This window comes from Salvia splendens, unplaced genomic scaffold, assembly GCF_004379255.2.
Source record: "Salvia splendens isolate huo1 unplaced genomic scaffold, SspV2 ctg820, whole genome shotgun sequence".
Taxonomy (NCBI): domain Eukaryota; kingdom Viridiplantae; phylum Streptophyta; class Magnoliopsida; order Lamiales; family Lamiaceae; genus Salvia; species Salvia splendens.
In genome coordinates, this window is record NW_024599499.1 from 1 (window position 1) to 23,943 (window position 23,943).

General features: G+C 34.5%; 1 protein-coding gene and 2 pseudogenes across 1 annotated transcript; 2 read left to right on the plus strand and 1 right to left on the minus strand.

The window, feature by feature from the left end:
* Positions 1-1,192: 1,192 nt before the first annotated feature.
* On the minus strand, positions 1,193-2,019 carry LOC121791469 (annotated as a pseudogene).
* A 2,432-nt stretch (positions 2,020-4,451) lies between these two features.
* On the plus strand, positions 4,452-13,010 carry LOC121791468 (annotated as a pseudogene).
* A 1,252-nt stretch (positions 13,011-14,262) lies between these two features.
* On the plus strand, positions 14,263-17,396 carry LOC121791471 (triosephosphate isomerase, cytosolic-like). The gene is made up of 9 exons (XM_042189410.1): positions 14,263-14,396; positions 15,023-15,098; positions 15,637-15,760; positions 15,865-15,949; positions 16,043-16,175; positions 16,589-16,683; positions 16,765-16,843; positions 16,945-17,027; positions 17,126-17,396. The coding sequence occupies exons 1-9, from the start codon at positions 14,358-14,360 to the stop codon at positions 17,174-17,176; spliced, it is 765 nt and encodes a 254-aa protein (XP_042045344.1). The 5' UTR covers positions 14,263-14,357; the 3' UTR covers positions 17,177-17,396.
* The last annotated feature ends 6,547 nt before the right edge of the window (positions 17,397-23,943 follow it).

Genomic DNA, 23,943 nt, shown 5'->3' on the forward strand with positions numbered 1-23,943 from the left:
TTTGGAATCGAAGTCTTGAGATCGAAGAAGGGAATCTTCCTGAGACAGAAGAAGTACGTACTGGATTTACTAGCAGAGACTGGTTTACTAGATTGCAAGCCCTCAGATATTCCTATGGTACCCAACCATGGATTGAAGACAGAAGAAGGAGCAAAGCTAGCAGACCGGGAGAAGTATCAACGATTGGTGGGAAAGTTGATCTATCTCTCACATACTCGACCAGATATTACCTATGCAGTTGGTAAGTCAGTCAGTTTATGTACAAACCGCAAGATGACCATATGGAGGCTGCCTTGAAGATTGTAAGATATCTGAAGGGGACTGTAGGATACGGAGTACTCCTAGAAAAGGAGGAGATCTGGAGGTTCATGGATACACTGACGCTGATTGGGCAAGCAATCCAGTTGACAGGAAATCTACGAGAGGATACTTCTCGTTCGTAGGGGGAAACCTGGTCACTTAGAGAAGTAAGAAACAAAAGGTCGTTGCCTTATCTAGTGCGGAAGCAGAGTTCCGAGGAATCAAGAGTGGTTTAACGGAGATTATGTGGTTGCGGATGTTACTTACGGAGATAGGATTTGAATTTCCTCCAACACAGAAGAGTCAGTTATTCTGCGACAACAAGGCAGCGATCAGTATTTCAGAAAAATCCAGTGCAACATGACAGGACTAAGCATGTTGAAGTAGATCGACATTTCATTAAGGAGAACCTAGAAAAATGAGTCATAGAATTTCCATTTGTGAGGTCAGAGGATCAGTTGGCAGACATCTTAACCAAAGCTTTGAATTCTAAAGTGTTCAAAGAAGTTCTTGGCAAGTTGAGCATCGGAGATGCCGCGACTCAACTTGAGGGGGAGTGTCAAACCCTAGAAGACACAATTCAAGGAAAGAATCAAGGAAATAAATAAGTCTATTTTAGGAGAATACCAATTAGTGATTATACCTAGAATAGATTGATATGTTTCCAAATATACTTGTATTTCTCTCCTATAAAAAGAGATCATTGTATACAATGTAAAACACACAGAAATACAGAAATAAGATAATCATAAACTTTGTTCTCTGCAATTCACCATGCCTAGCCTTTTATCCCTTATCCCTCGGTTATCATCTTCAAGATGCACCACCATGTACGCGCTCGTCGAGTCCAAACCGGACGTGGCTCATCGAAATAGTAAAATCGGGTCGTGGATTATATCTGTCCCGATCGACACCCGCCGCCTCTCTCCCCCGAGACGCCGCGGTGGCCTTCATCGCCGATGACGGTGTTCGCCGCGTTGCGAAGCCCTAACTGGTCAATTAGGGCTTGCACGAGGAGCTTTTTCTTTGACTTTGACAATGTTCGCGGCAGAACATTAGGGTTTCCTCAACGGTGAGCATTGGAAAGAGGAGATCATCTTGCATGACGTAAGCAGAGATCACTTTCAACATCCTCGACTCCAGCTGCTCACCGTTGAGAGTAATCGACCCCTTCACGCTCCCCTTCGCCATGCGATTCGCCAGAGCGTCGATCAGCGTCGACTTCTCGGACCCCGACGCGCCCATCACCGCCATGATCTCTCCGTCACGCGCCTCCCCGGAGACGTTATTTAGTATCGTCTTCGCCGACGAGAACCCCAACTCGGGGTCCGTCGCCGGGCGGCGGCGCAAATTCGGGAGGGCGAGCTTGCGGCGGACCTTGACGCTATACGTGATGTTGGTGAAAGAGAGGACGAACAGGATCGAGCGGGTGCCAACGCCCCGCTGATCTCGAGCGCCTGGTGCGCGGGCGTCTCGTCGCCGACGCACTGGAGGAGGTGGCCGAGCGTGGGCGACGCGAGGACTCCACGCGCGCCACCTCACTCGGAGGGATGTTATCAGCGACTACTCTCGACATTGCTGATTGTGAAAATATTTGCTTAATTATGAGTAAATACAAAGAAGAGAAGAATTATATATATGTGTGAAGAAGCTGATGGCAATTAGGTGGAGTGTTGTAGGAGTTGTGAGCAATTAACAAAGTTAAAGAACCTTCTGCATTGCTATGAGATATGAAATTAAATTTGATAGCACACTTTATTGAATCTTGAAAGTTGAAAGTGATGATTAATTTATAATGATAGTACATATTTTAATTGGTGCCGCTATTTTGAATGAAGAGTGTGAAGTGTAGAGGGGTGTGGGATTGAATTTGTGGAGATGGATAGATTTGAGAGGTGGCCAACATCTCCTAATCTTTTATCTACAAGTATGGCTATATTTGGTCAAGACATGTGGACGTTTCTGGTTTGTTGAAGCGTGATTAATTTAGGTAGGGATGGTAATCTACTGTTTGGCTTACCCAATTGGGACTTTATTTAATAGTGTATGGATATAGTGCTTGAATTCTTTAGCCTTAAAATTACTATGTATTCAACCTTGCTCATCTAGGGTACTATATGTATTCAACCTTGCTCATCTAGGGGTACTATATGTATTCAACCTTGCTCATCTAGGGGTACTATATGTATTCAACCTTGCTCATCTAGGGGTACTATATGTATTCAACCTTGCTCATCTAGGGGCAAAAACATAGCATGTACAGGATATGTATTGTTGTATCATCATATATAGCCACATATGTGATCATGCACACATCATGCATGTATATATATAATATATACTCTCTTTTCCCATAATAAAAATATTTTTATCATTTTAGTTCTGTTTCATAATATAAGAGTTTCTTTTTACTTTTACTATAAAAGGAAGTATGCCCTGCAATATTACACTAACTCATTATACTCAAATTTTTTTATAAAACTAATATTGCATCATCCCTCTATAAGTGAAGCGTTCGAGATTTAAAATACTACTTCCTTCGTCCCTTATTATTTGATGCATTTCTTTTCAACATGGGATTTGATAAAGTTGTATTTAATAATATAAGAAAGAATAGAGTAGATGAAAGAAGAAATAATAAAGTAGGAGAAATTATAAAGTAAGACTAGCTAGATGTTTTGAGACATTCCAAAATGAAATACGAATTAAGTAACTTGGGACGAAGGGAATAATATTTAGAGAACTAATTGGAGAGGGACATCCCAAAAAAGAATGTGAATTGCTTTTGGTGGAACGGATGGAGTATATAAAAGTGATATACGTATTTCACTCCCTTTTCCAAGTACTTTTCTTCACGTTTCTTAAACTCGTACCAAGTCAATTGTGGACTCTAAACAGAATACCTGGTACTCCATTAGTCATTTTTTTTCCAAGTTGGGAAAAAGGCCCCACAATGTCCTTTAGTTAGGGTTTGTGATCTTTCAAGATAATATTGACTTTATAAATATCCTCGATCGTATGAAGAATTGAATGCCAAAATATCTTGATTGTCTAAATATGTAGGTACTACATCGATTCATTGATTTTGCATTTCACAACAAATTTCCATTTTCATACAGCCTAATCGCCAGTAATGTGTTACTCAGTTAATCTTATGTGTCCCAATAATAATTTTACTAGTATTTTACTAATACTATTGGTTGAATAAAAATTTATTATTACATAATATATCATGATAAACATCTGTAAAAAAAGTTGATTTTAAAATCATATACACCATAATATTGGTATATTTTGAAAAAAAAATGATTGTTTAGGTTGATTATTCAAAAATATCGTATTGCGGCCCAATAGATTTGTTGGGCCAAAATAAAGTTTGAGCCTCTTGGGTTCAATTGATCCAAATTTTCAATATAAAGACAAAAAATGGTTGGCATTGACTTAAATTGCTTGCTCAAAAATAGAAAAATCCATTTGATTATTGGGTTAGCCCAACGGGCCATAAAGCTAACAGAATATGTTTAGTATAAAATCCTTGACAATAATTTTTCTTCGACAAAGAATAGATAATATTTTTCTCAATTAAATAAAACTGAATATAAAATTAACTATAGATTTGAGTGGATACTAAACAAATACACGACTCTACAACAATATTTACTAAACTGCTCCATAAATAAACCAACAAAGTTATGTATTCATTCTCTAGTCGATCGAACCACTTTGAAAATTGGTTCGAGAAATTACATAGCATGCAATTAAAAGGGAAATTGTGCACGTGAAAGAGGAAGGAAATAATAAGATAAATAGATATTTCTTAAAATTAATCATAAATTAATTTAATTATGCGTCGACTCATGACAGTCAATTCAAATTTTCATAGTTTAATATTCTACTATTTCATTTTAAACCAGACCAAACAACGTACCAATGTGTAAATACTTCAAATATTTGAATAAATTGATATTGGAGAAGATAATCAAAAGTTTTTTTAAAAAATGACTAAATCAGTAATCATTTCCATATAATTCGATAACTAAGTACAATTATCGAAATACCAATTAAAGGGAAATATTTTACCTACTCCACTAACGTAACGATAATAATAAAAATAAAACACCGACATTTTCCTCAAGCCAAACGCGGTCTTACTGGTCAGTCGCTGAAGCAGAGGGGAAGGAAAAACCCAAAATCAGACATCAAATTTGGAGTAATTTACACGTGCACACAATCTCTGCTGATAAATTGCATACCAAAGTATAAATTTAACAGAAATCAGAAGCAGATATATCACTATTGGGAGCTAATTCACAATGTCGTGGATACGATCGGCGGTGAACAAGGCGGTGAGGTGGGGAACAACAACAACCTCACTCGCACGGTCAAAAATTACGCCGATTCCGTCGTCCAGCAAGCCGGCCAAGCTGTTGCCGAGGGCGCCAAGCTCCTCCAAGACCGCATTGTAAATCTTTTGCATCTCAATTTTGCACCATTTCATTTGCGAATTAGAAGGAAAAATTGATTAACCGCCACCTGTTTGGAGTTTTTGCTGGGAAAAAATAGTGACTATCAGTGAGATATGGTTAGTTTGACTCTTGATAATTTAGGTATTGGGGGTTTTGCGTATGACAATGCTAGCAGAAATATGCACACTATCAGGTTTCAGCTCTTGATCGTTTTTTATATGAATTGGGAAAATTGACATTTGAGTTTGATTGATTGAGGTGTTGAGAGGGAATATAATTTTGCGTCTATTGACATTGAATAAACACACACACACACACACACACCTTTTGATAGCTGTGGTGCTTACACTTTATTGATCTAATGTAGAAATTCATTGACGAAAATGGATATATCATTTAATTGTTTGTATAGTTTGAGATGCATGGAGTTGAAGAATACCTATGAACCTAGAAGGAGGTTTTTTTTTTTTTGGGGGGTTAAAATCATTCACTTGACTTTTAATGGGAAAAGTAATGCCATGAATTTGAATAAAAAATTGTAGATTATTGTATTCCGTTGGCTATCTATTTTGATTAGTGGAAGTGGTGAACTTACCAGTTCACACTTTTTTCCTCAAATAGTGAAGTCTGTGGTTGGTATTGTCAGGGTGGTGGGAATGTTAAAAGCTTCAAGCAGACTGTGAAAAGGTTAGAGGAGGCTTCTGTTGCATGCAGGGGGCGTGAGAGGGCTGAGTTGATGAGAAGATGGTTGGCTGTTTTAAAAGAAATTGAAAACTCTTCCAGTCTCACATTTGAAGAAAAAGAAACGAACAATGAGCATCATCTACTTCATGAAGAGCCAAAGAGCCCCAAAAGACAGTCAATGGTTAACTCAATCGTCTATACTACAGCTGTACTTGTTTCCTGCTTGTATAATTAAGCTGACTTCATACTTTTCTCCATGTTTCCACCTTTAGAAGTTCATTTTTATTAGTTTTACTTACTAATGATTTGAAAACCAACAAGGTGCAAGCTCTGTGGGGCCCTTTTAGACCACTTATTACATCCTTTTCGCTTTTTTCTATTCATGTTTTTCTTCTTATGCATATGATTTACATAAATAATAGTAGTGGTTTAAATGCTGCTAGGGGAAAGATCATCCATCATGCTCATACATGTTAATATGTGTATGTACCATTTACTTGCCATATAAAATAAATTGATGACCTAGACATCCAGAGCAAGTGAGGATTGATGTGTTGTCCTGGAACATCCTTACTAACTCAAAACCTGCCCATTAGGTCGATTCAGGGATCACACAACTTATCCCCATGGCTTTTGATTTATTGATAAGAATGTGGTTTTAGACCTAGTGCTTTCTCCCTTAGTTACTACTAAAATAGTAATAGTACAATTGTTTATTCAAAAAATTGGCAATTTAAATAGTTATATTTAAGGTCCATCTTGATTTATCAATATTTATTCACTAAGTTCGGTTGATTCAAAATTTTCTTCTTGAATCACTTATCATGGATCAACTTTTATGTCCCCTTATTCCTATCAAACGGGCAGGTGTTATATTATGATTCAGACATGGGTGGCGAACCTTTGAACTTCCGTGATGTATTTCTTTACAGTCAGGCATTGGAGGGAATATCGATATGCATGGTAAGTTATAATTGTCCCATTTCAGTATATATTTGTTTCGGCATTATGTTCATATACTGATAATGATCTTGTAATAATATATTAATATTTCTGATACAAACCTAAAGTTTGCTACCAAAACCAAGCAATTGTTATTGGATATGGTGTGTTTCGGTTTATCCTTTTTTTCAGAGTGATGCATCATTGCATCAGCCAACTTTTTGCTGCCAAAGTTTGTTGTTAAATATGTCTTAGACATTAGTATTACTTATTGGATATGGCTTGTTCCTTTTTTATGCCTGAAGATATATCTTTACTGGTTCGAACCTTATATTTTCTGTTCTAATAACTTGGGCTGATTATAATATCAAGTAGGAGTATCAACTATGCTATATTGATTTAAAATTATGCATTTTACTGGAATTTACGACTTGCGTTGTCTTCTCTTTTGCTTGATTAGACTCTTGAACCTCCAAGTGAAGATGAAGTTTCTTTATTGCTTGAATTATTCGGGTAAGTTTCTCCATTATGTTAGTTAATGTGGATTTTAAAGTCCTAGCTGAGAAAGAGAGCATGCTGCTCTCCTATTGAAGCATATTGGTCAAATAAAATTTATATTTGGATCTGGCTATAAGCCTGTAACGATTGTGCACCTGCAGACTCTGTCTCACAGGTGGAAAAGCAGTTCATAATGCAATAGTTAGTAGCATTCAGGATCTCGCAAAAGTCTTTTCCGGCTACCAAGATGAAGTACTGGTACCAGTCGATAACCTACCTTTCATAAAACCTAATGCACAGCATTGAAGAAATTTTGGGATAATACTACTCATGTTACGTAGGCATAAAATACTAAAGCTCACATTGGAAGAAAGTTTGGTAACTATACTACTGTTAGATATGTTTTCTCGTACTGACAATACATTCTATACCCCATTAAATAAGGCAGCACTTAGCTTATCTTTAATTTTCAAAACCTGAGTTTAATAAATAAGTCTTATTCCTTTCAACATCTGAAACATAAGCCTCTAAAGAATCTAAGTATTGTTTGGATAGGTGAAGAGAGAAGAGTTGCTTCAATTTGCTGAAGGAGCCATAACAGGGTTGAAAATCAATGCTGATATTCAAAGGTTCGTTGAATGCCCGTTTCATTGCTTCCCCTTTTTACTTTTTCCTATGATTCATGCCTACAAACAGTTTTGACACACATCTGATTCTACAAACAGGATTGATGCTGAAGTCTCCACATTGAAGAAAACACTTGAATCAAGAGCATCTTATGACCATGATGGTGACAGCCTTGAAACAAACAGTAAGCAGAACGCTTCATCAACAATAGAGGTGAACATTGCTGTACCCAATTGTTTTGTCAAATAACTTTTCCATTGCATCTTTAGGCAGGGTCTGTTAGAATCTCAAGTCAGTAGCATTTTCTTAAGGTGACCAGTTGTCAAGTGGATTGTTATGCTGTATGTTTTATTGCTTCCAGTACTTATATCCTCTCTATTTGAAATATTCTTAGGGCTTCAGACTGTCAAATTAGTAAATTTTAAAGCTAGTTAATCTGTGCTTGAAGTAGGGTAATCAAGTCAGGAAGATGATAAGATTTCGTATTTCTATAATTTAAATTCTCAGCTATTTTACAAAATCGATTGTCGTGGTGGCTCCCCTCCAGAGCCCCTATTCATCCATGGAATTGCTGTAGAATATTTTGCAAGTCATTAACTACATACATTGAACATAACTTCTATTCCTTAAAAAACTCACAAGGAATTTGATCTGTTTGTTACAATACATTTCCAAGTTACTAGCAAAAAGTAGTCAATTCAACGGAAAAATTATAGTTTCCAAGTGTGGTTTGTGTGTGTGTGTGTGTGTGTGTGTGTGTTTATGTATTTTTTATAAATATGACTTATAAGTGCACTACTTTGATGTCCTGAAATTCATAATCTTACATGTCTAGTTATCTTTTTCCTCCATCAGGCTCTTAAAGAGGCACTTGCGCACATCAGAGCGTGCTCCAGATTGGAAGCGCTTCTACTGAAAAAGAAAGCTATTAAATGTGGAGACACAGCTGAAATTCATTCTCAGAAGGTGCTTACATAGTACATGAGCCTTCTGCCTTTTATTGTTATGGTGTTAGTTTTCCATTTCATATCTCATGGTTAAATCAAGCCTCATTCAAATTTGCAACCATTCTTTTCCGCCCACCATCTTCACTTTTACTAAATCTTTACGCCTTTTTTTGTGATTATGATTTCATTAATGTCCTTTGCTTCCAGTGAAAACTTGTTCAATATATGCAACCTCAGACCTGTGTGTGACTCATCCTGTAGAACTACTTTAGGATTCTGGAAAATTGTTGTTTGCTCAGCTGGCTGCTTCAAGCTCAATAAGAAACTATTTAATGGCTGAATATTCCAGATCTCTGAAATTTGTGTCTTAAGAATGTCAGGTTGATAAGTTGAAGGTATTGTTGGAATCCCTAGCAAGCTCATCTTCAAAAGCTGAGAAGCGCATTTCTGACTACAGGTATATCACTGCATGTTACAAGTTTTTGTCAACTACCTGTTTGCCATTTATGCTTGGGTCTTTGCATACTAGATCTCTGTTCTCTCTGTATTGGTGTTATGTCATTTCTGACTTGCTTGCTTTATTTTTTCTATGGATTCCACTTGTGCTTAGGGTGGGTCTGTACTGATGTGCTGTTATTATTTTGGAATCTGTTTTCCTGTTTAGTTGTATGAGAGTCCTTGTTATTATTTTGTCACTCTTATTGAAAGTTTCACTTTGCTTTGTTCTTTATAGACTTCAGAAAGAAGATGCTTTGCAGTTTCGAGTGGGAAAAGTCAATGAAGTTAGTGAAATTGAAAAGGTATGGAATTGAAGAAAATGGGTAGTGTAAAATTTTTTCTTGCTTAAGTAAACTTTAGAAGAGTTTTAATGGAACACATAAAGACACTTTAAAGGGAACAACTTGAAAATATTAAAATGCATCTGATGCTTTACGTAAATAAATATTATGAATATTGAAAAAAAATTAAACAACTATAGATCTATTTGGATAAGATAATAGCCTAAAACAACTAAAAACGTAAAATATGCATGAGTTCAGTAATTCAGTAGAAGTACTGTGAAGATCATTATGTTATAAATATAAGTCTGTCTAGATGAAAAATCCTATACAAAATTTCTATTAGTGATATTGATAGTAACATAGCAAAAATGATATCCCTGGACACTTGAATTTCATAGACCAACTGAAATAAAGTTCTGAGTTTCTGGAAGGCCGTCTTTCTGTAGTTTTTAGTTATTTGTGCCGGAAACAAAGAGGTGAAGTTTATCATTAAATATCGTAGACAACCAGAAGGATAAATATACATATATATCATGTCATGGCTAATTTGTGCTTTCTTGCATGCATGCTAGATATGCTGATGGCTCAAATTTGTTTTCAGGAACTAAAAGCTGAGATATCTGATCTTGAGAAACAGAGGGATGAACTTGAAGCTCAATTGAAAAAGGTGTTTCTTTGTCCATGTACTGTAACCTACATTCTGATGAGACGTTCACTTATGGGCCTTTTACTTTTGAGTTTTATGATGGATGGCTAATAATAATATAGATGAATTGACTAAAATTTGGGCTAGTTTGATCATCTTATCCTTCAAATACTCAATCCTATATTTTATAAATCTACCCTATCACTCAAAGTAAACACATTCTTTATATGCATGTGTGTCTTTGTCATGCTTGGTGTTTAACCTCAGGGCTTGAAGGTGAGTGAGAGTGTTTAACCCATGGGAATCGTATACTGCCTTGGTCTCAGGAATTCATAAACATCGATTATGACATACAATATTCAGACTTTATTGTTTGTGAATGTAGTGACTCGAAGTGGCAACATGCTGAAATAGAGTAGAATCGAAAATATGATCTTGCATGAAAATAAGTTTTGGCTTCTGTCCTTCTCCATTACCCCCTCCGCTCTCTGACTCTTTGTTGGGAAGATGGGTAGGTATTTATTATGTGTAACTCTTCTTTTTTATTATTGGAAATCTTTAGTCTGCTTGAATTTGAGACTCTTAACTTTCTAATATCTGATTTCCATCCTCCAACTGCCAGTGTCTCCTTTATTAAGTTCCAAATCTGATTTAAAGAGTAGATGTTTAACTAAATATTTTTATAATCTTCTCTATTGGATCAGTAAGAATCTAGATAAACATAAAATTTCATTTGCTCTTAAGATATTTTAAAGGATTGTTTCCATAACTGCTTCTTATATGGATACAAGTAGTTTTGGTTTAATCTATTCTTAATATTAACTTCTTCTGTTTTTGGTAATCTGAACATTTTAATTATATAGGTCAATACTTCCTTGTCTGCTGTGCGAACTCGTCTTCACAATGTCACGGAAGAGAGGGATCAATTTTTTGATGCTAATGATCAAATTGTCGCCCATGTGAAAACTAAGGTCTGCTATACCTTTCCCATTAAAAAATTACTCTGTTCCATATACTGCTGAATCACGTAGATAAATCATAGTAAATGCTATCAACTATACTTCAAGGGTTGCCTTATCCATATTTTGATTGTTTTATTTTACATATCCTTACAACTTTGTAGGAGGATGAACTAGCAAAATCCATTGTGTCTTGTCGAACAGAATCAGATATTCTTAGTACGTGGATTAACTTTTTGGAAGATACTTGGTCTCTTCAGTGTTCATACGTGGAAGCTAAGGAGAAAGAAACCAAGTATGTATGAATTCAATATGGTTTAGTCGATAGAAATCTCTGCTATAAACACATGCATTTTAACTCTACAATTGACATATTTTTACCTGTTTATATATGAGCTGCATAAAGGTTGTATAGAAACACACTTTGAACGAACTTTTAGATGAATTTCATTTATGACAATTTCGTACTTTGATAGTCAACTCCTAATGGACTTCTAACAAAGTGTCACAATTTGAAGAACTGCAAAGTTGTTTATGATGGCATACTTATATCAGCTTCTTAAAAAGTCTATATGTAAAATCCATACTGAGTTGGTTACATTCTAAAACTGCTCCATATGTACGTATTTTCTCTGAGGGTGTATTGTTGCTCATTTTCCATTTGCATATGAAAGTGCTGAGATCGAGAGACACGAAGATTACTTCACAGATTTGGTTAAGAAGCTGCTTTCTTCTTATGAGGTGCTTATTTTATTTATTTATTTTATTCACTGCAATGGTATTCCGTATCTTTTAGTAATTTTGATGTTTGCAAACTATATATCCATCTTCTTCCGTCTCATTCGATGCAGAAAGAGCTTAGACAGCCTATTGATCGCATTGGAAAGTATGTGGAGAACTTAAAGTGCCTGACTGATGGGTATTTCCCCATATAATATTTGTAAAAGATGGTACTGTCCTAGTTTGGCTACGTACGAGCCTAATATTTCTGAAACTGCTTACAGCTCTGAACCGTCTCCTGGATTGGAAACTAACGAATCTCAGTTGGTTAGCCCAAAGAGAAATCTCGAGGAAGAATACCTGGATTATGAAGCTAAGGTAAACTGAAATTAATTCATATTAGTTGCTTAAGTTCAAATTAACGATATATAGGAGCTTCGTTTATCACCATCCCCCGCATTTACCCATGATGGCTACCTTTTCGCTCTGTTTTTTTTCTTGCAGAAGTAACTCATCAAAATATTGTGTATTTGAACTTCTTGACAATATCTAACTTATGTAACACCACTAGTAGTCTTGGGCAATTGAGTCATCAAACTTTTACAAAAAAACTTTAGCCGGTTTATTTTTCTTAACAACTTGCAGATAATAACTACATTCAGCGTAGTGGACAACATGAGAGAGCGGTATTATGCCGGCCAAGGAAAACTATCCAGGTCTTACTGCCAATCAATTATAGCCACTCCTGTCCTTCCCTGTGTAGTACCTTTCCAAGACTCCATGTTAAGTCTACGTTGTATATTTTTTTTATTTCAGCAAAGAGAATAAGGAGGTGAAAGAGCTATTTGACAAAATTGAGAAGCTAAGAGAGGAATTTGAATCCATCGAGCGACCTACTCTGGATATTGAGAATCCCACTAAAGAGGCAGATGAATCGCCTAGTGAAAGCGTCACAAGCTCCTCTACGGAGCAGGCAGAAAGAGAAGTCAGTGCTGGGAAGGCTGACGAGCAACGGCCCTCACCTAAGTCGAAGCAGATCGAGATACTTGATCCTGCAGCAGAGTTGGCGAAACTTGAGTCTGAATTTGGAAAAGTAGATCCAGACTACGCTGCAGAGGACATCGGGGAGTGGGAATTCGATGAGCTTGAGAGGGAGTTGAAATCTGGCGATTCATCAAAAAAGTAGAACTCCTCATCTTTTGTCCTTGAAGTTACCTGTGTTATTTCGTGGTTCCAAATTTGTTGATTTCTTCATAAACATGTATAAAATCCAGCTGATGAAGCTGACATTTTTAATGTATGTACTTATATTAAGTGAAACAAGATTTTTTTTAATGTATGTACTTAAACGAAGTGAAACTAGGGACATGACTGTTAGCTTCTTTTTAATCATGGGATGAATATAAGTTATGTCAATATAAATATGTTATTTATGTAAATGATATTTGCCTGTAAATTCTTGAATCTTAGCTTAATTTTGATAATGTATAGTAGTAGATTTAAAATCTGTAGTAAATTATCGAATTATTGATTTGTTTTGATTTTAAAATTAATCAAGATTTCAATGTTGATTATAGGTAGTGAAATGTTGTGTTATACAATCAAACTAAATAATATGATTTCTTGTTTTATCCCTTCTATCTCATTTCTTTTTCTTTTCTCGCATTCCTTCTTAGTATAAACTTCCACCACTCAATAAATAAAATTAGTATAATGTGATGTTGTTTTAGTGCATATAATATGATGTAGTTTTGGTGGTATTTGATGGTAAGTATTCCAAGTTATATCAATTCCTAAATTTTGATTTATTATAAAATTACAACAAAGCAATAGTTTAACAATTTATACATAGATTTGAAGTTAGTATACAAAATCAAAAATCGACGAATATTTAGGAATTTATAGGTACATTAAGTTCTAAACTAAGTGACTTCTCTAAAGTTGTACTAGTATTTTAATAATCACAGCACATTTCGGGCCTTAGTTGTAATGTGCTTCCATTGTTAAATACTATAAATACGTTATGGGATACGAACTAATGATGGATTGCATCACCGGAAACTTGCGAATACCCAATTTGATATTTTGGCAATAGAATTTAAGAAAAATAAATGAATGTATCATCTTATAAAAATCTGTACATTGTCCGTAGATTAGGAAAAAATGTTTTCTGCTTCCAAAATCCAATGTGCTAGTGCTTAACCAACAACGCCCACAGGTTTGCATTATAAAGCAAATAAGGGCTTGGGCACGGTAATTGTGACTTGTGATTAATACCCCATTCATCAATAAAAGATATATACACATTCCACTACTTCGCTTACCATTTCATTTTAAAAATGAGACTGTATTTTCCTGATTATGTTACAAAATGTCATCGATAATATATTCTTTTATACATCGAACTAAAACAATTAATGAAATGTTAATTTTACGTATCTAAAATAAAATATTTATCCAGAGATATTCTAAAGCGACCTTATAAAATATAAAAGAAATAAATTAATAAAAGTGGAATGACATATTTATGAGGATGTCCTAAAATGAGTATTGGAAATTGTTTTTCGGATTCCCGCATGCGTTTCGAATATTCCGTCAACACACATTACCAAAGGGCATTTTAGGCAATTCACTTTTCCTGATCCACAAATAATGAGTTTTCTCTTCTCGATTATATAAATTCGCGGATATCCATCACTCACAACCAGTCATTTGCCATTACCAACCACTACACACTACCAAAAGCCATATTCTCGTGCATTTTCTAGTTATCTCCGATATCAAAAATGGGCAGAAAGTTCTTCGTCGGCGGCAACTGGAAATGCGTAAGTATTCATCTCTTCGATGTTATGAGAATGATTGATCCGTTTGTTGTGGATCTCCTTTTCATTTCGGCCGATCTCGTTTCCGATCTACTGTTTAATCTCTTCCTTTTAGTAGATTTAACGTTGTTTTATGTATCGCATATAGAGATTGATGTATGTTTGTGGATCTCAATGCTTAGGGATATTATTAGTCTGCAATTTTGTAGCAATAGTCTTTGTCTTTGACGTGATCGCTGAATTTGATTTTGCTTGGGAGTTTACTGATTTTGTAGCAATAGTCGAAATGTTATTTTATTTGGATCTGAGCTGATTTCGCCTTATTAGTAATTTCTGAGATCGATCGATGGAAACGAGATGAACTTACTGTTTTTTGATGAGATTTTTTCTTGTGAAATGAATGACTGGTGGATTCGTTATCTAGATATCCTATGTTCTCACTTTTGAGATTTAGCTTTTTATGCGTTTGTTGTAGCATGCACAGAGTATCAGTTTATTGAATCACATTTTCTTAATGATCTTCGTTTTTTTGCCTTTTTTTCTGGAGTGATTGGTTGAATATCAGCTATCTATACTTTCATTTGGCTGCAGTTGTTGTGTTTCTAAGAGATTTCAATTTAATTTTGTAGAATGGTAATTCTGAGGAAGTAAAGAAGATCGTCGCATCACTCAATGCTGCTCAAGTGCCATCCCAGGATGTTGTTGGTGAGGATATATTTTACTAACCTGACATGTTAAAAGTTTTAAACTGGTGGATTTGTTAATGGGCAAGAAATAATGAAATAATCAATGTCGATCCACTGATTTCTTGCCTACAAATTTCGTATTTTGAATTTGTGCTTTGAGTCTTTCTTTCTTCTTTTTATCCGTTTGGATAAGAATAAACCGTCCTGTTGTCTTGTTTAATTGACATTCATATGTTATGTGTTTGAAAATCCATATGACTTGAATACAAATCCTTTTTAATGGAAGTGATGGAATTATAGTCTATCACAGTATGCTTAAGTTGTGTGCCATACTATCCCAATGACTTTTTGGTTTTGGCATTGTGAAATTATAAAGAACGATATTTCTAAGAGTTGCTTCAATATTTATATTTGTCTGTTACACTTTCAACCAAAACTCTCTTTACTTGAAGAAAGTATGTTTAAACTCTGGAACTGTTTGTGTGTGTATGCCTGTGCGGTGTTTTCTTTTTTCTTCCATGTCAACTAATTTTGTGTTAATTCGCCATTCCATGCAGAGGTGGTTGTCAGTCCTCCATACGTGTTTCTTCCCTTGGTAAAAGGTTCTCTGCGACCTGATTTCCACGTTGCAGCTCAGAACTGTTGGGTTAGTAAAGGAGGTGCTTACACCGGCGAAGTTAGGTAAGCATCCTTCTCTAAAGCTAACAAGAATTGGCATATCCAGATATACAGTGCTTGTGGCTGTTTAGGAGTATGAAAATTTTCTGTTTAATCATCCTTTGTAGTGCTGAGATGCTTGTAGACCTGAACGTACCTTGGGTTATTCTTGGTCACTCTGAGAGGAGAGCATTGTTGAATGAATCAAGTGAGGTAATTCTGATGTTTACCTTTATTAAAATTATTTATGCTTATGTATTAGGTTTTTCCTCATGTATTCAATAATGGAATTTACCATGATTTCAGTTTGTTGGAGATAAAGTTGCATATGCACTTTCGAAAGGTTTGAAGGTGATTGCATGTATCGGTGAGACACTTGAACAGAGGGAAGCAGGAACGACTGTGGATGTTGTGGCTGCACAGACCAAGGCCATTGCAGGTACTGATTTCATTTCTGGGAAATTAATTGTACACTTTTTTCCTAAATCTAATTTTATTGGGTTATGACTTTTAATTGTACACTTTTTTCCTAAATCTAATTTTATTGGGTTATGACTTTTAAATATTAGACCAGGTAAAGCCAAGTAGATCATGGTGCACTTATAAATTTCATTTTCAACCAGCATCTAACGCCAGATTTTCCTTATTGTTAAATGTAACACTGCTACTTGTTTATAAAATGCATACTACTGTTTTTATACATATTCCACAAGAACTTTTCTAGTAAGAAATGAAAGAATCATGGTACATTTTGCAAAAGAATTTCAGTAAAGTTAACCTAGTTGTTCTCCTACGGTCCTACCTCTTTACATGACTCTTTTTCCTGAAACAAACTCCACTCTAACATTACAGCAAAGATTTCGGATTGGACAAACGTTGTCTTGGCTTATGAACCTGTATGGGCTATTGGAACCGGAAAGGTTGCCTCTCCTGCCCAGGCTCAAGAAGTAAGTCTTTCATGATCATGGACACCGTTTGTTGAAAAGTGTTAATGCAACAAAGATGTCTAATCCCGCTTAAACATATAGGTACATGTTGAGTTGAGGAAATGGCTTAAAGCCAATGTGAACGCTGATGTTGCTGCTTCAACCAGGATCATCTATGGAGGTAAATCTGCAGTGCATCCATATTTCGTCTTTTAAAACATACAGCTTTTAGCTCTTACAATTTCCTCACGTAGAATATATTGATCTGATATTTTCGTGCAGGATCTGTGAATGGTGGAAACTGCAAGGATTTGGCTTCACAGCCTGATATTGATGGTTTCCTTGTTGGTGGTGCTTCTCTTAAGGTAATAATCGCATCTCTTCTCATCCTGAAAAAAACGATACGTATAGAGTTGAATGAGCAAATATTCTGACCTGCACCAATTTAAATTTTAATCTGTAGCCCGAATTCATTGACATCATCAAGTCAGCTGAAACAAAGAAGAACGCATAAGTTGAAGCGTCGAGAAGAGTTTATTTTTGAAGCCTTTGATAGGGGAGATGTAATAACTATTACCTCGTTTGGCTGAGACTCTGCTGTGCAATTTTCTAGTTATTTGTGGCGCCTTGAATTTGCCTTTTAACTGTACTGAACACTAATAAATCTGGCCTCAAGCAACCTTGTATTGTTATATTCATCTTCATATGCCTGTGCTTGAATCTTTTTGTTGCTAGTGTCTCTCTAATTTGTGATTATGGTATTAGTATATGTTATCTTCCAAACGATGAAACCAAACTGGGATGTCGAGAAAAAAAATCATTAATCGAAAACATTGATCGTGGATTACATGTTGGTGTCTAGAATTTTATTTTCTGTGTTTCTTGGGAGGCGTTTTCTTGTGATTTGGTTTGCTAGTTGTCTTTCTTGGCTTAGTTTATTTCGTCGTTTGTGTTGTTTCTCAACTGATGTGCGTGCAACCCGCTTGAGCGGTTCTAGCCCTTTTGGCTTTATCGGGAAAAACCGACCTTGATGTGAACGGCCTCGAAAACTAGTGATCGTTATGGACTTGTGGTAATGTAGCTAAATATTGCAAGAGAATCATGGTCCCAATACGAGATCTTACTATATATGGTGTTTGACAAAATTGCTTGGATTACGTTAAACCAGACATCATTCCTTCTTATTATATCCAGAATTAAGGTTGTTCGAGCATTGACTTCTGCTGAGGGACCACAAAGTCGTCTTTAAAAATTGAGAGTGGTTAGTCGATGTTGGTTGCTGGAAGAAGTGCATGTACCAAGACCATGTGACTGTGACTGTGACTGTTTGAGCCAATGTTTTAAAAACCGGACCGGCCAGCGAACCGGAATCATTACTGGTTCACTGGTTCAACCGGTTCACTGGTCGAACCATTGGTTGAACCGGAATACTGTTTATATATATATATATATATATTTATTTATTTATTTAGTAGTAAATAATAAAATTTAATTAAATGTTTTGTCAATAAATATTATAGTATTATATATTTAATAGTATTATTTTAGAAAACAAGTCTTGTACTATTATATTAGAATATTTAATGACGTTAAGTTTAAATACAATAATAAATTATAATACACAATATTAAAAACTAGTATTAAACTCTATGTATAATTATAAACTCATATATTATAAAACATTAGTGATTGTAAAAGTATAATTAAAATATAAAAAATATATTATAATTAACAATTTCTTAAAAGAATATTAAAATTAAAAGGAATTATCTTAAAAGAATATAAAATTAAAAAGAATATATTTTTAGTTAATGATAGAATTTTATTAATTTTTTATCAACAAATATAATTAAATACTAGTAGTAAGTTATTGTAAATAAAAATTTACTAATATTTATGTATAAAAATAAATAAGTTCATAGTATTATTTTCAAAAAGTAATGCGGCAAAATAATATTATACACAAAGATATATGAATAAACATAAATTAAAACATATATTTAGTAAATACTCCTAGTATATAATCAAATAGTAGTAAACTTTTAATATAATTAATCACATATTCTTAATATACATATATACGTATTAAACGCGAATTATTAGTTTATATAGATAAAATATTTCGTGTTTAACATATGAAAATAACTTATGTTCATATTACTACCAAGAAGTCTTTGTGGTGTAGTGGTAGAATTGTTGGTAAGTTCATCGAGAGGTCTTGAGTTCGACCCCTATCAAAGCCAAAATTTTAGAATAAAATTTTGAAAAGCATTAAAAAAATATTTAAATACAGTTGAACCGGTTCCCGGTTCCCGGTCCAACCGGTTCGACCGGCCGGTTTTACCGGTTCGAGGCGGTCAACTAACAGGCGGTTTTTAGAGGTAAACCGGACCGGAATGCCTACCGGTTCGCGGTCCGACCGGTCCGACCGGCCGGTCCGGTCCGGTTTTTAAAACATTGGTTTGAGCAATGTCATCCTCATATCAATCGAATAACAAGATATGACTATAGATTATTTTGCCATCGCATTTATTGCCTCACAAGAAGAAACAAGTGACAATTGCGAAGTAAAGGAATGAAAAGTATTCAACGCACCACCTTACACTCGTGTCCATCCCAATCCAGAAGATACTGCTTAGATTTTTCTGATTTCAAGATATTTTTAGGAGAATTTCGATTTATATTGCATTAGGGAGGTGTGTGTTGAGATCTCTACATGTGAATTGTTTCATACTCCTTCCGTCCCACAGAAATATGCATTCTTTTCTTTTTAGTCCGTCTCATAAAAATATGCACGTTCTAATTTTAGAAAGTTTTTACTCTCTAATGAGGTGTGATTCATTCTCTACTAACAATACTTTAATTACTTTTTCTCTCTACCTCTCTCTTACTTTACCAATTTTAGATTAAAACTCGTGTCAAACCGAAGTGCATATTCTTTAGGAACGGAGGGAGTATTCCATTAAAAGTGTGAGGTGAAAAAGAGGTCAACTTTACCTAACTACTCATCCTTATATCATTAATTGATTTTGGAATGAAACATCTACTCCTATATGATAGTTGGTCTCATCTTCACATGGTAGCCTTGTAAAATTTATCACAATGAAAAAGGTCAGCGTCGCTGGCAATAAATGTCAAATAAAATCTAAAACAACAAAACGAAGATGGTGTGAAAATCTAACATAAGTCAATCTAAAACAACGATAGTGAATGGAAATTTGAGATGATAAAGAAGATCATCGCCCCTAGCAATAAATGATGGTGGATAAAAGTAACACAATAAAAAAGACCGTTATCGCCATAACAATGAATGACAGACGAAGAATAATAATATACCTCAGCTCTAAAGGCTCAATTAAGACCCGTTTAAATAGAGTTTTCTAACCTTCATGAGCTGGAGGGATTGGTCATCCATCTGGCCCACATATACATATCATGGATTGCAAGCTACTTTCATAGTATTTTTTACTACTAATATTAAAAAATTAAGTTGGCAATTCAACGCCCACCAAACTTAGATAAAAGAAGGGGTCGGCGCAGTATTTTCACGAGTCCAAATTTCACTTTCAGAAGATCCGTTTTTTCACTTTAAATCTTTCTCCGCTGTGAATGGTGCTTTCCTTCTCCTTTTCAAACCTCTCTTTTAGCAACGCATGATTTGTCCACATGAGTTTAGATATTAAGCCTAATTTTTGCCTTTTATTCATGTTTCAATAATTGTATCCACGTCAGTATAAACAACGGCTGGGATCAACCAAAATCATTATCTATTCTTAAAGCTAGAAAAACTCCATTAAATTCGATCTTTGGAATTGTCAACTTGTAGTCGATCACACACACTGCAAAATGCTCTAATCCTTTGAAGTGGTGATTCACTTCAGTTCCTTGTCCGCCATCATTGCCGCACCATATTTGTCTTCAAAACACCAACGAACGACCTAGTTCACTACGTCATATCCACCTAGTTATGTTTCGTGAATCCACTAGTATAAAATATCTCAACTACTAAATTAAGGTTATCATTTATAATATGAGGGACATAACTTCGTAACAATATGTTTATTTTGAATCAATTTCATTTCTTCGCGCATGAATTTTTAGATGATAGTTTAAATTAACCACTATTTTATCTCATAAATTCAATGAATGATGGATTTAGGGGATGAAGCAAGAGCTACGTTTTGGTCGAATTTAATATCTTTGTTATGATTGACAAATTGTAATCTAACAAACTCAGGGGTCGGGTTTCGATAAATAACTTAATGTTTTTAAATTTATTTATTCAGTCTTACCTTGATAATATATGTCACTTTTTTTTCTTGGTTGTGATTATAATGATATGGATAAATACCAGTCAGATTGCTATATTCTCCTTCAGTGGAAAATCCACCGAATTTGGTCCCACATTTAAACAAAAAGTATTCCCAATTCAATTATAATCAGCATTCTCTCTGAGTAAACATAATTTAGATATTTCAATAATGGAACAGTATTTTTATTTTCAATAATGAAGAAGCTAGCCTACATTCATTATTTTCATTTTTTGTGATACATTGTATTTTTGTGATACATTTTTCGTTCTGCACTGCAAAGATGATAATATTATGATCCATGATTAGTTGACTAGATAAATACATTAAATTTCGAAAAATTGTTCTTCAAGATATTAATTACATAGGGTAAAATTAGTGTACTAGAAGTATAATTTTTCCAAAAATTGTTCTGATTTCCGATAGTCCACTCATTTTCAATTATCGAATTTTGATGAGCTGCAAGTATTAAACACAAAAGATCAAATAATAAATCGGAAATAAATGTGATAACTTAGAGAAAAAGCCATTACAGATCGAGTTAAAAATAATTTTCCTACTAAATAAATTCTCAATGACAAAAAAAAAACCTTTGGGCAGCCTTTAGTTAACAAATTATAAATCATTTCTTATTGCTTATTTTAACAAATTATAAATGTGAACCTGTTGACTGAATAATAGTGATCCAATCCGCAGCCTAAAAGTAGGGCCTACCAAATGGCTATTGCTTACTCCCTCCGTTCCGGATAATTTGTCTCATTTTTCCATTTCGGTCTGTCCCACATAATTTGTCTTATTTCACTTTTGTCATTTTTTATAGTGGACATCATATTCCAACTAACTCTTCCTACTCACATTTTACTATAAAATTAATATATAAAAGTAGGATCCACATTCCACTAACTTTTTCAACTCACTTCTCATTACATTTCTTAAAACCCGTGTCCGATTAAAGTGAGACGAATTATCCGGACGGAGGGAGTATTCGCAATTAAACATTTGTCCTTTCCATTATCATAGTCATAGGGCTATTCCACAAAAAAACGTGAATAAATACGAACAACAATGATCTCGAACTACTCTTACTATTATAAAAGTAAATTATGTTGATGAATCTCATTTCTCGGATTATTTACTGAAATATGTTTGCAATTTGATCGAAAATAAAAAATATAATGTAATATAATAAAGATGTCCACATCATACATAAAAAAAAATTACTCCTATAAGTCTTAAGCAGGCCCGGTCCTGAGTTTTTATTGGCCCGGAAACTAAAAGAGGGGCCCATAATAATACTATAACTAATAGTTTAACAGTGGGCTTTGTTTCTTGCTTGGACCTGCCCAGTAGCATGTATTACTCATGTATGTATTTGGATTTTGGAGGCCCCAACGTTTTGGGGCCCGGGGCGGGGGCACTGCTCGAATGGTCTTAAGTTAGGTGGTTCGAATTGGTGATATGATTTAACAAATTTAAATTAGTCATTATAATTACTTACATGTAGTGTGTCACTAATAATATTCGTGATATTGATGACGCTTTATTAAAAAGTACTTCTTCCATTCAACTAAAAAGTTCTAATAGTATCATTATAGTTGGTCCAACCTTAAGAACTCAATCTACTTTTTACTATTTCTAGAAACTGAGTCACAAATTTCACTCTATAGATAATACATTAAATTTAAATTATATTTTACTACTGTATTCATATATTTATTTCATGAGTGACTATTCGATTTTGGATTTGTTTTCTTACCCAAATTGACTGAAACCATTGAAATTAAATGAACAATCATAAAAAAATAACATGTAAAACGAAATTCCGAACTACGATCTGAATCGAAAATTGAAACAACACTAATATATTTTAAAATGAAAAATGAAACTCCATAGTACATAAAATGTTTAATACTATGAACCAATTAATATAAACCATATCGAAATCCAAAAAAAAAATAATTCAATTTAATTCTGATCAAATATTTAATTTTCGATATTTAACTCATCCAACTCGTTACACTTTCGATCCATTTCATAGAGCTGATATGAAAGAGTATTGATTAATTAAATTTACATACACTAATTAACCTCATAAATGAATTGTACATTTATAGAAACTCATTACACTTTCAATCCATTTCTCAAAGTTGAGATGAGGGAGCATTAATTCCTTAGGCTTACATACACTATTCATAAATGCATTGTGAGCATATTTCTAGAATCACCTTATTTTTCAATTACTATAAAATTAAATTTGTACTAGTGTAGACAAGTTGACGAGGTTGCAGAAATAATTGGGGATTGGTGAGAAAAGTCTGCTAAAATTTCCTCAAGAAATTAAATAAAGAGAGCTATATATTAGATTCTCGTGATGCCAAACCGACTACACGTAGAGGAATTCAACCTACACAACATGATGATGAATAGATAAACATATTCTTCACCTCTAATTTGTTTATGAAAAGTAATCGCTTTCACACTTTCGGGCTTCAAGTTTGGAACTTTCTAAACTAAAGCCCTTTAAGAAAAGATTTGTGCTCCCATTTTAGATCAGTTTTCAGACAACAAGATTCCTGAGTTTGTCTGAAAAAAATGGGTTCTTGCTTCAGTGTTCGAATAAGGGCTGATAGTCCTCGCCGAGATGGTTAGTTCCCTCTCTCTCTTTCTCTCTCATGAAATTGATGGATGTTGTTGAAGTGATTATGAGCTGCTGCTTTGATTTTGAATTGAAATTTTGAATAAATTGATGAGATAGTTCTCCCATTTCAGTTCATGTGATGATTTGCTGAAGATGGATTCTTTTTTTTCTGGGAATTTGAGGATTTTTGTTTCTTGGTTTTTTGCCAAGGTTAAACATACTCCTCTTGATTTTGGCTGTTTTTGTGGAAGATATATAGTTAAAATTTGAATCTTGAGCTAGAACACTTCAATGGTATTGTTAAAGATTGAATCTTGAGCTAGATCACTTCAA

What these genes read in the sequence shown, in the direction of transcription:
- LOC121791471 (XM_042189410.1), top strand. Translation starts at nt 14,358, where the DNA reads ATGGGCAGAAAGTTCTTCGTCGGCGGCAACTGGAAATGC. An exon ending in CTCCTGCCCAGGCTCAAGAA is followed by an intron (nt 16,684 to 16,764) that starts GTAAGTCTTTCA and finishes TTAAACATATAG; the next exon opens with GTACATGTTGAGTTGAGGAA. An exon ending in TTGGTGGTGCTTCTCTTAAG is followed by an intron (nt 17,028 to 17,125) that starts GTAATAATCGCA and finishes TTTAATCTGTAG; the next exon opens with CCCGAATTCATTGACATCAT.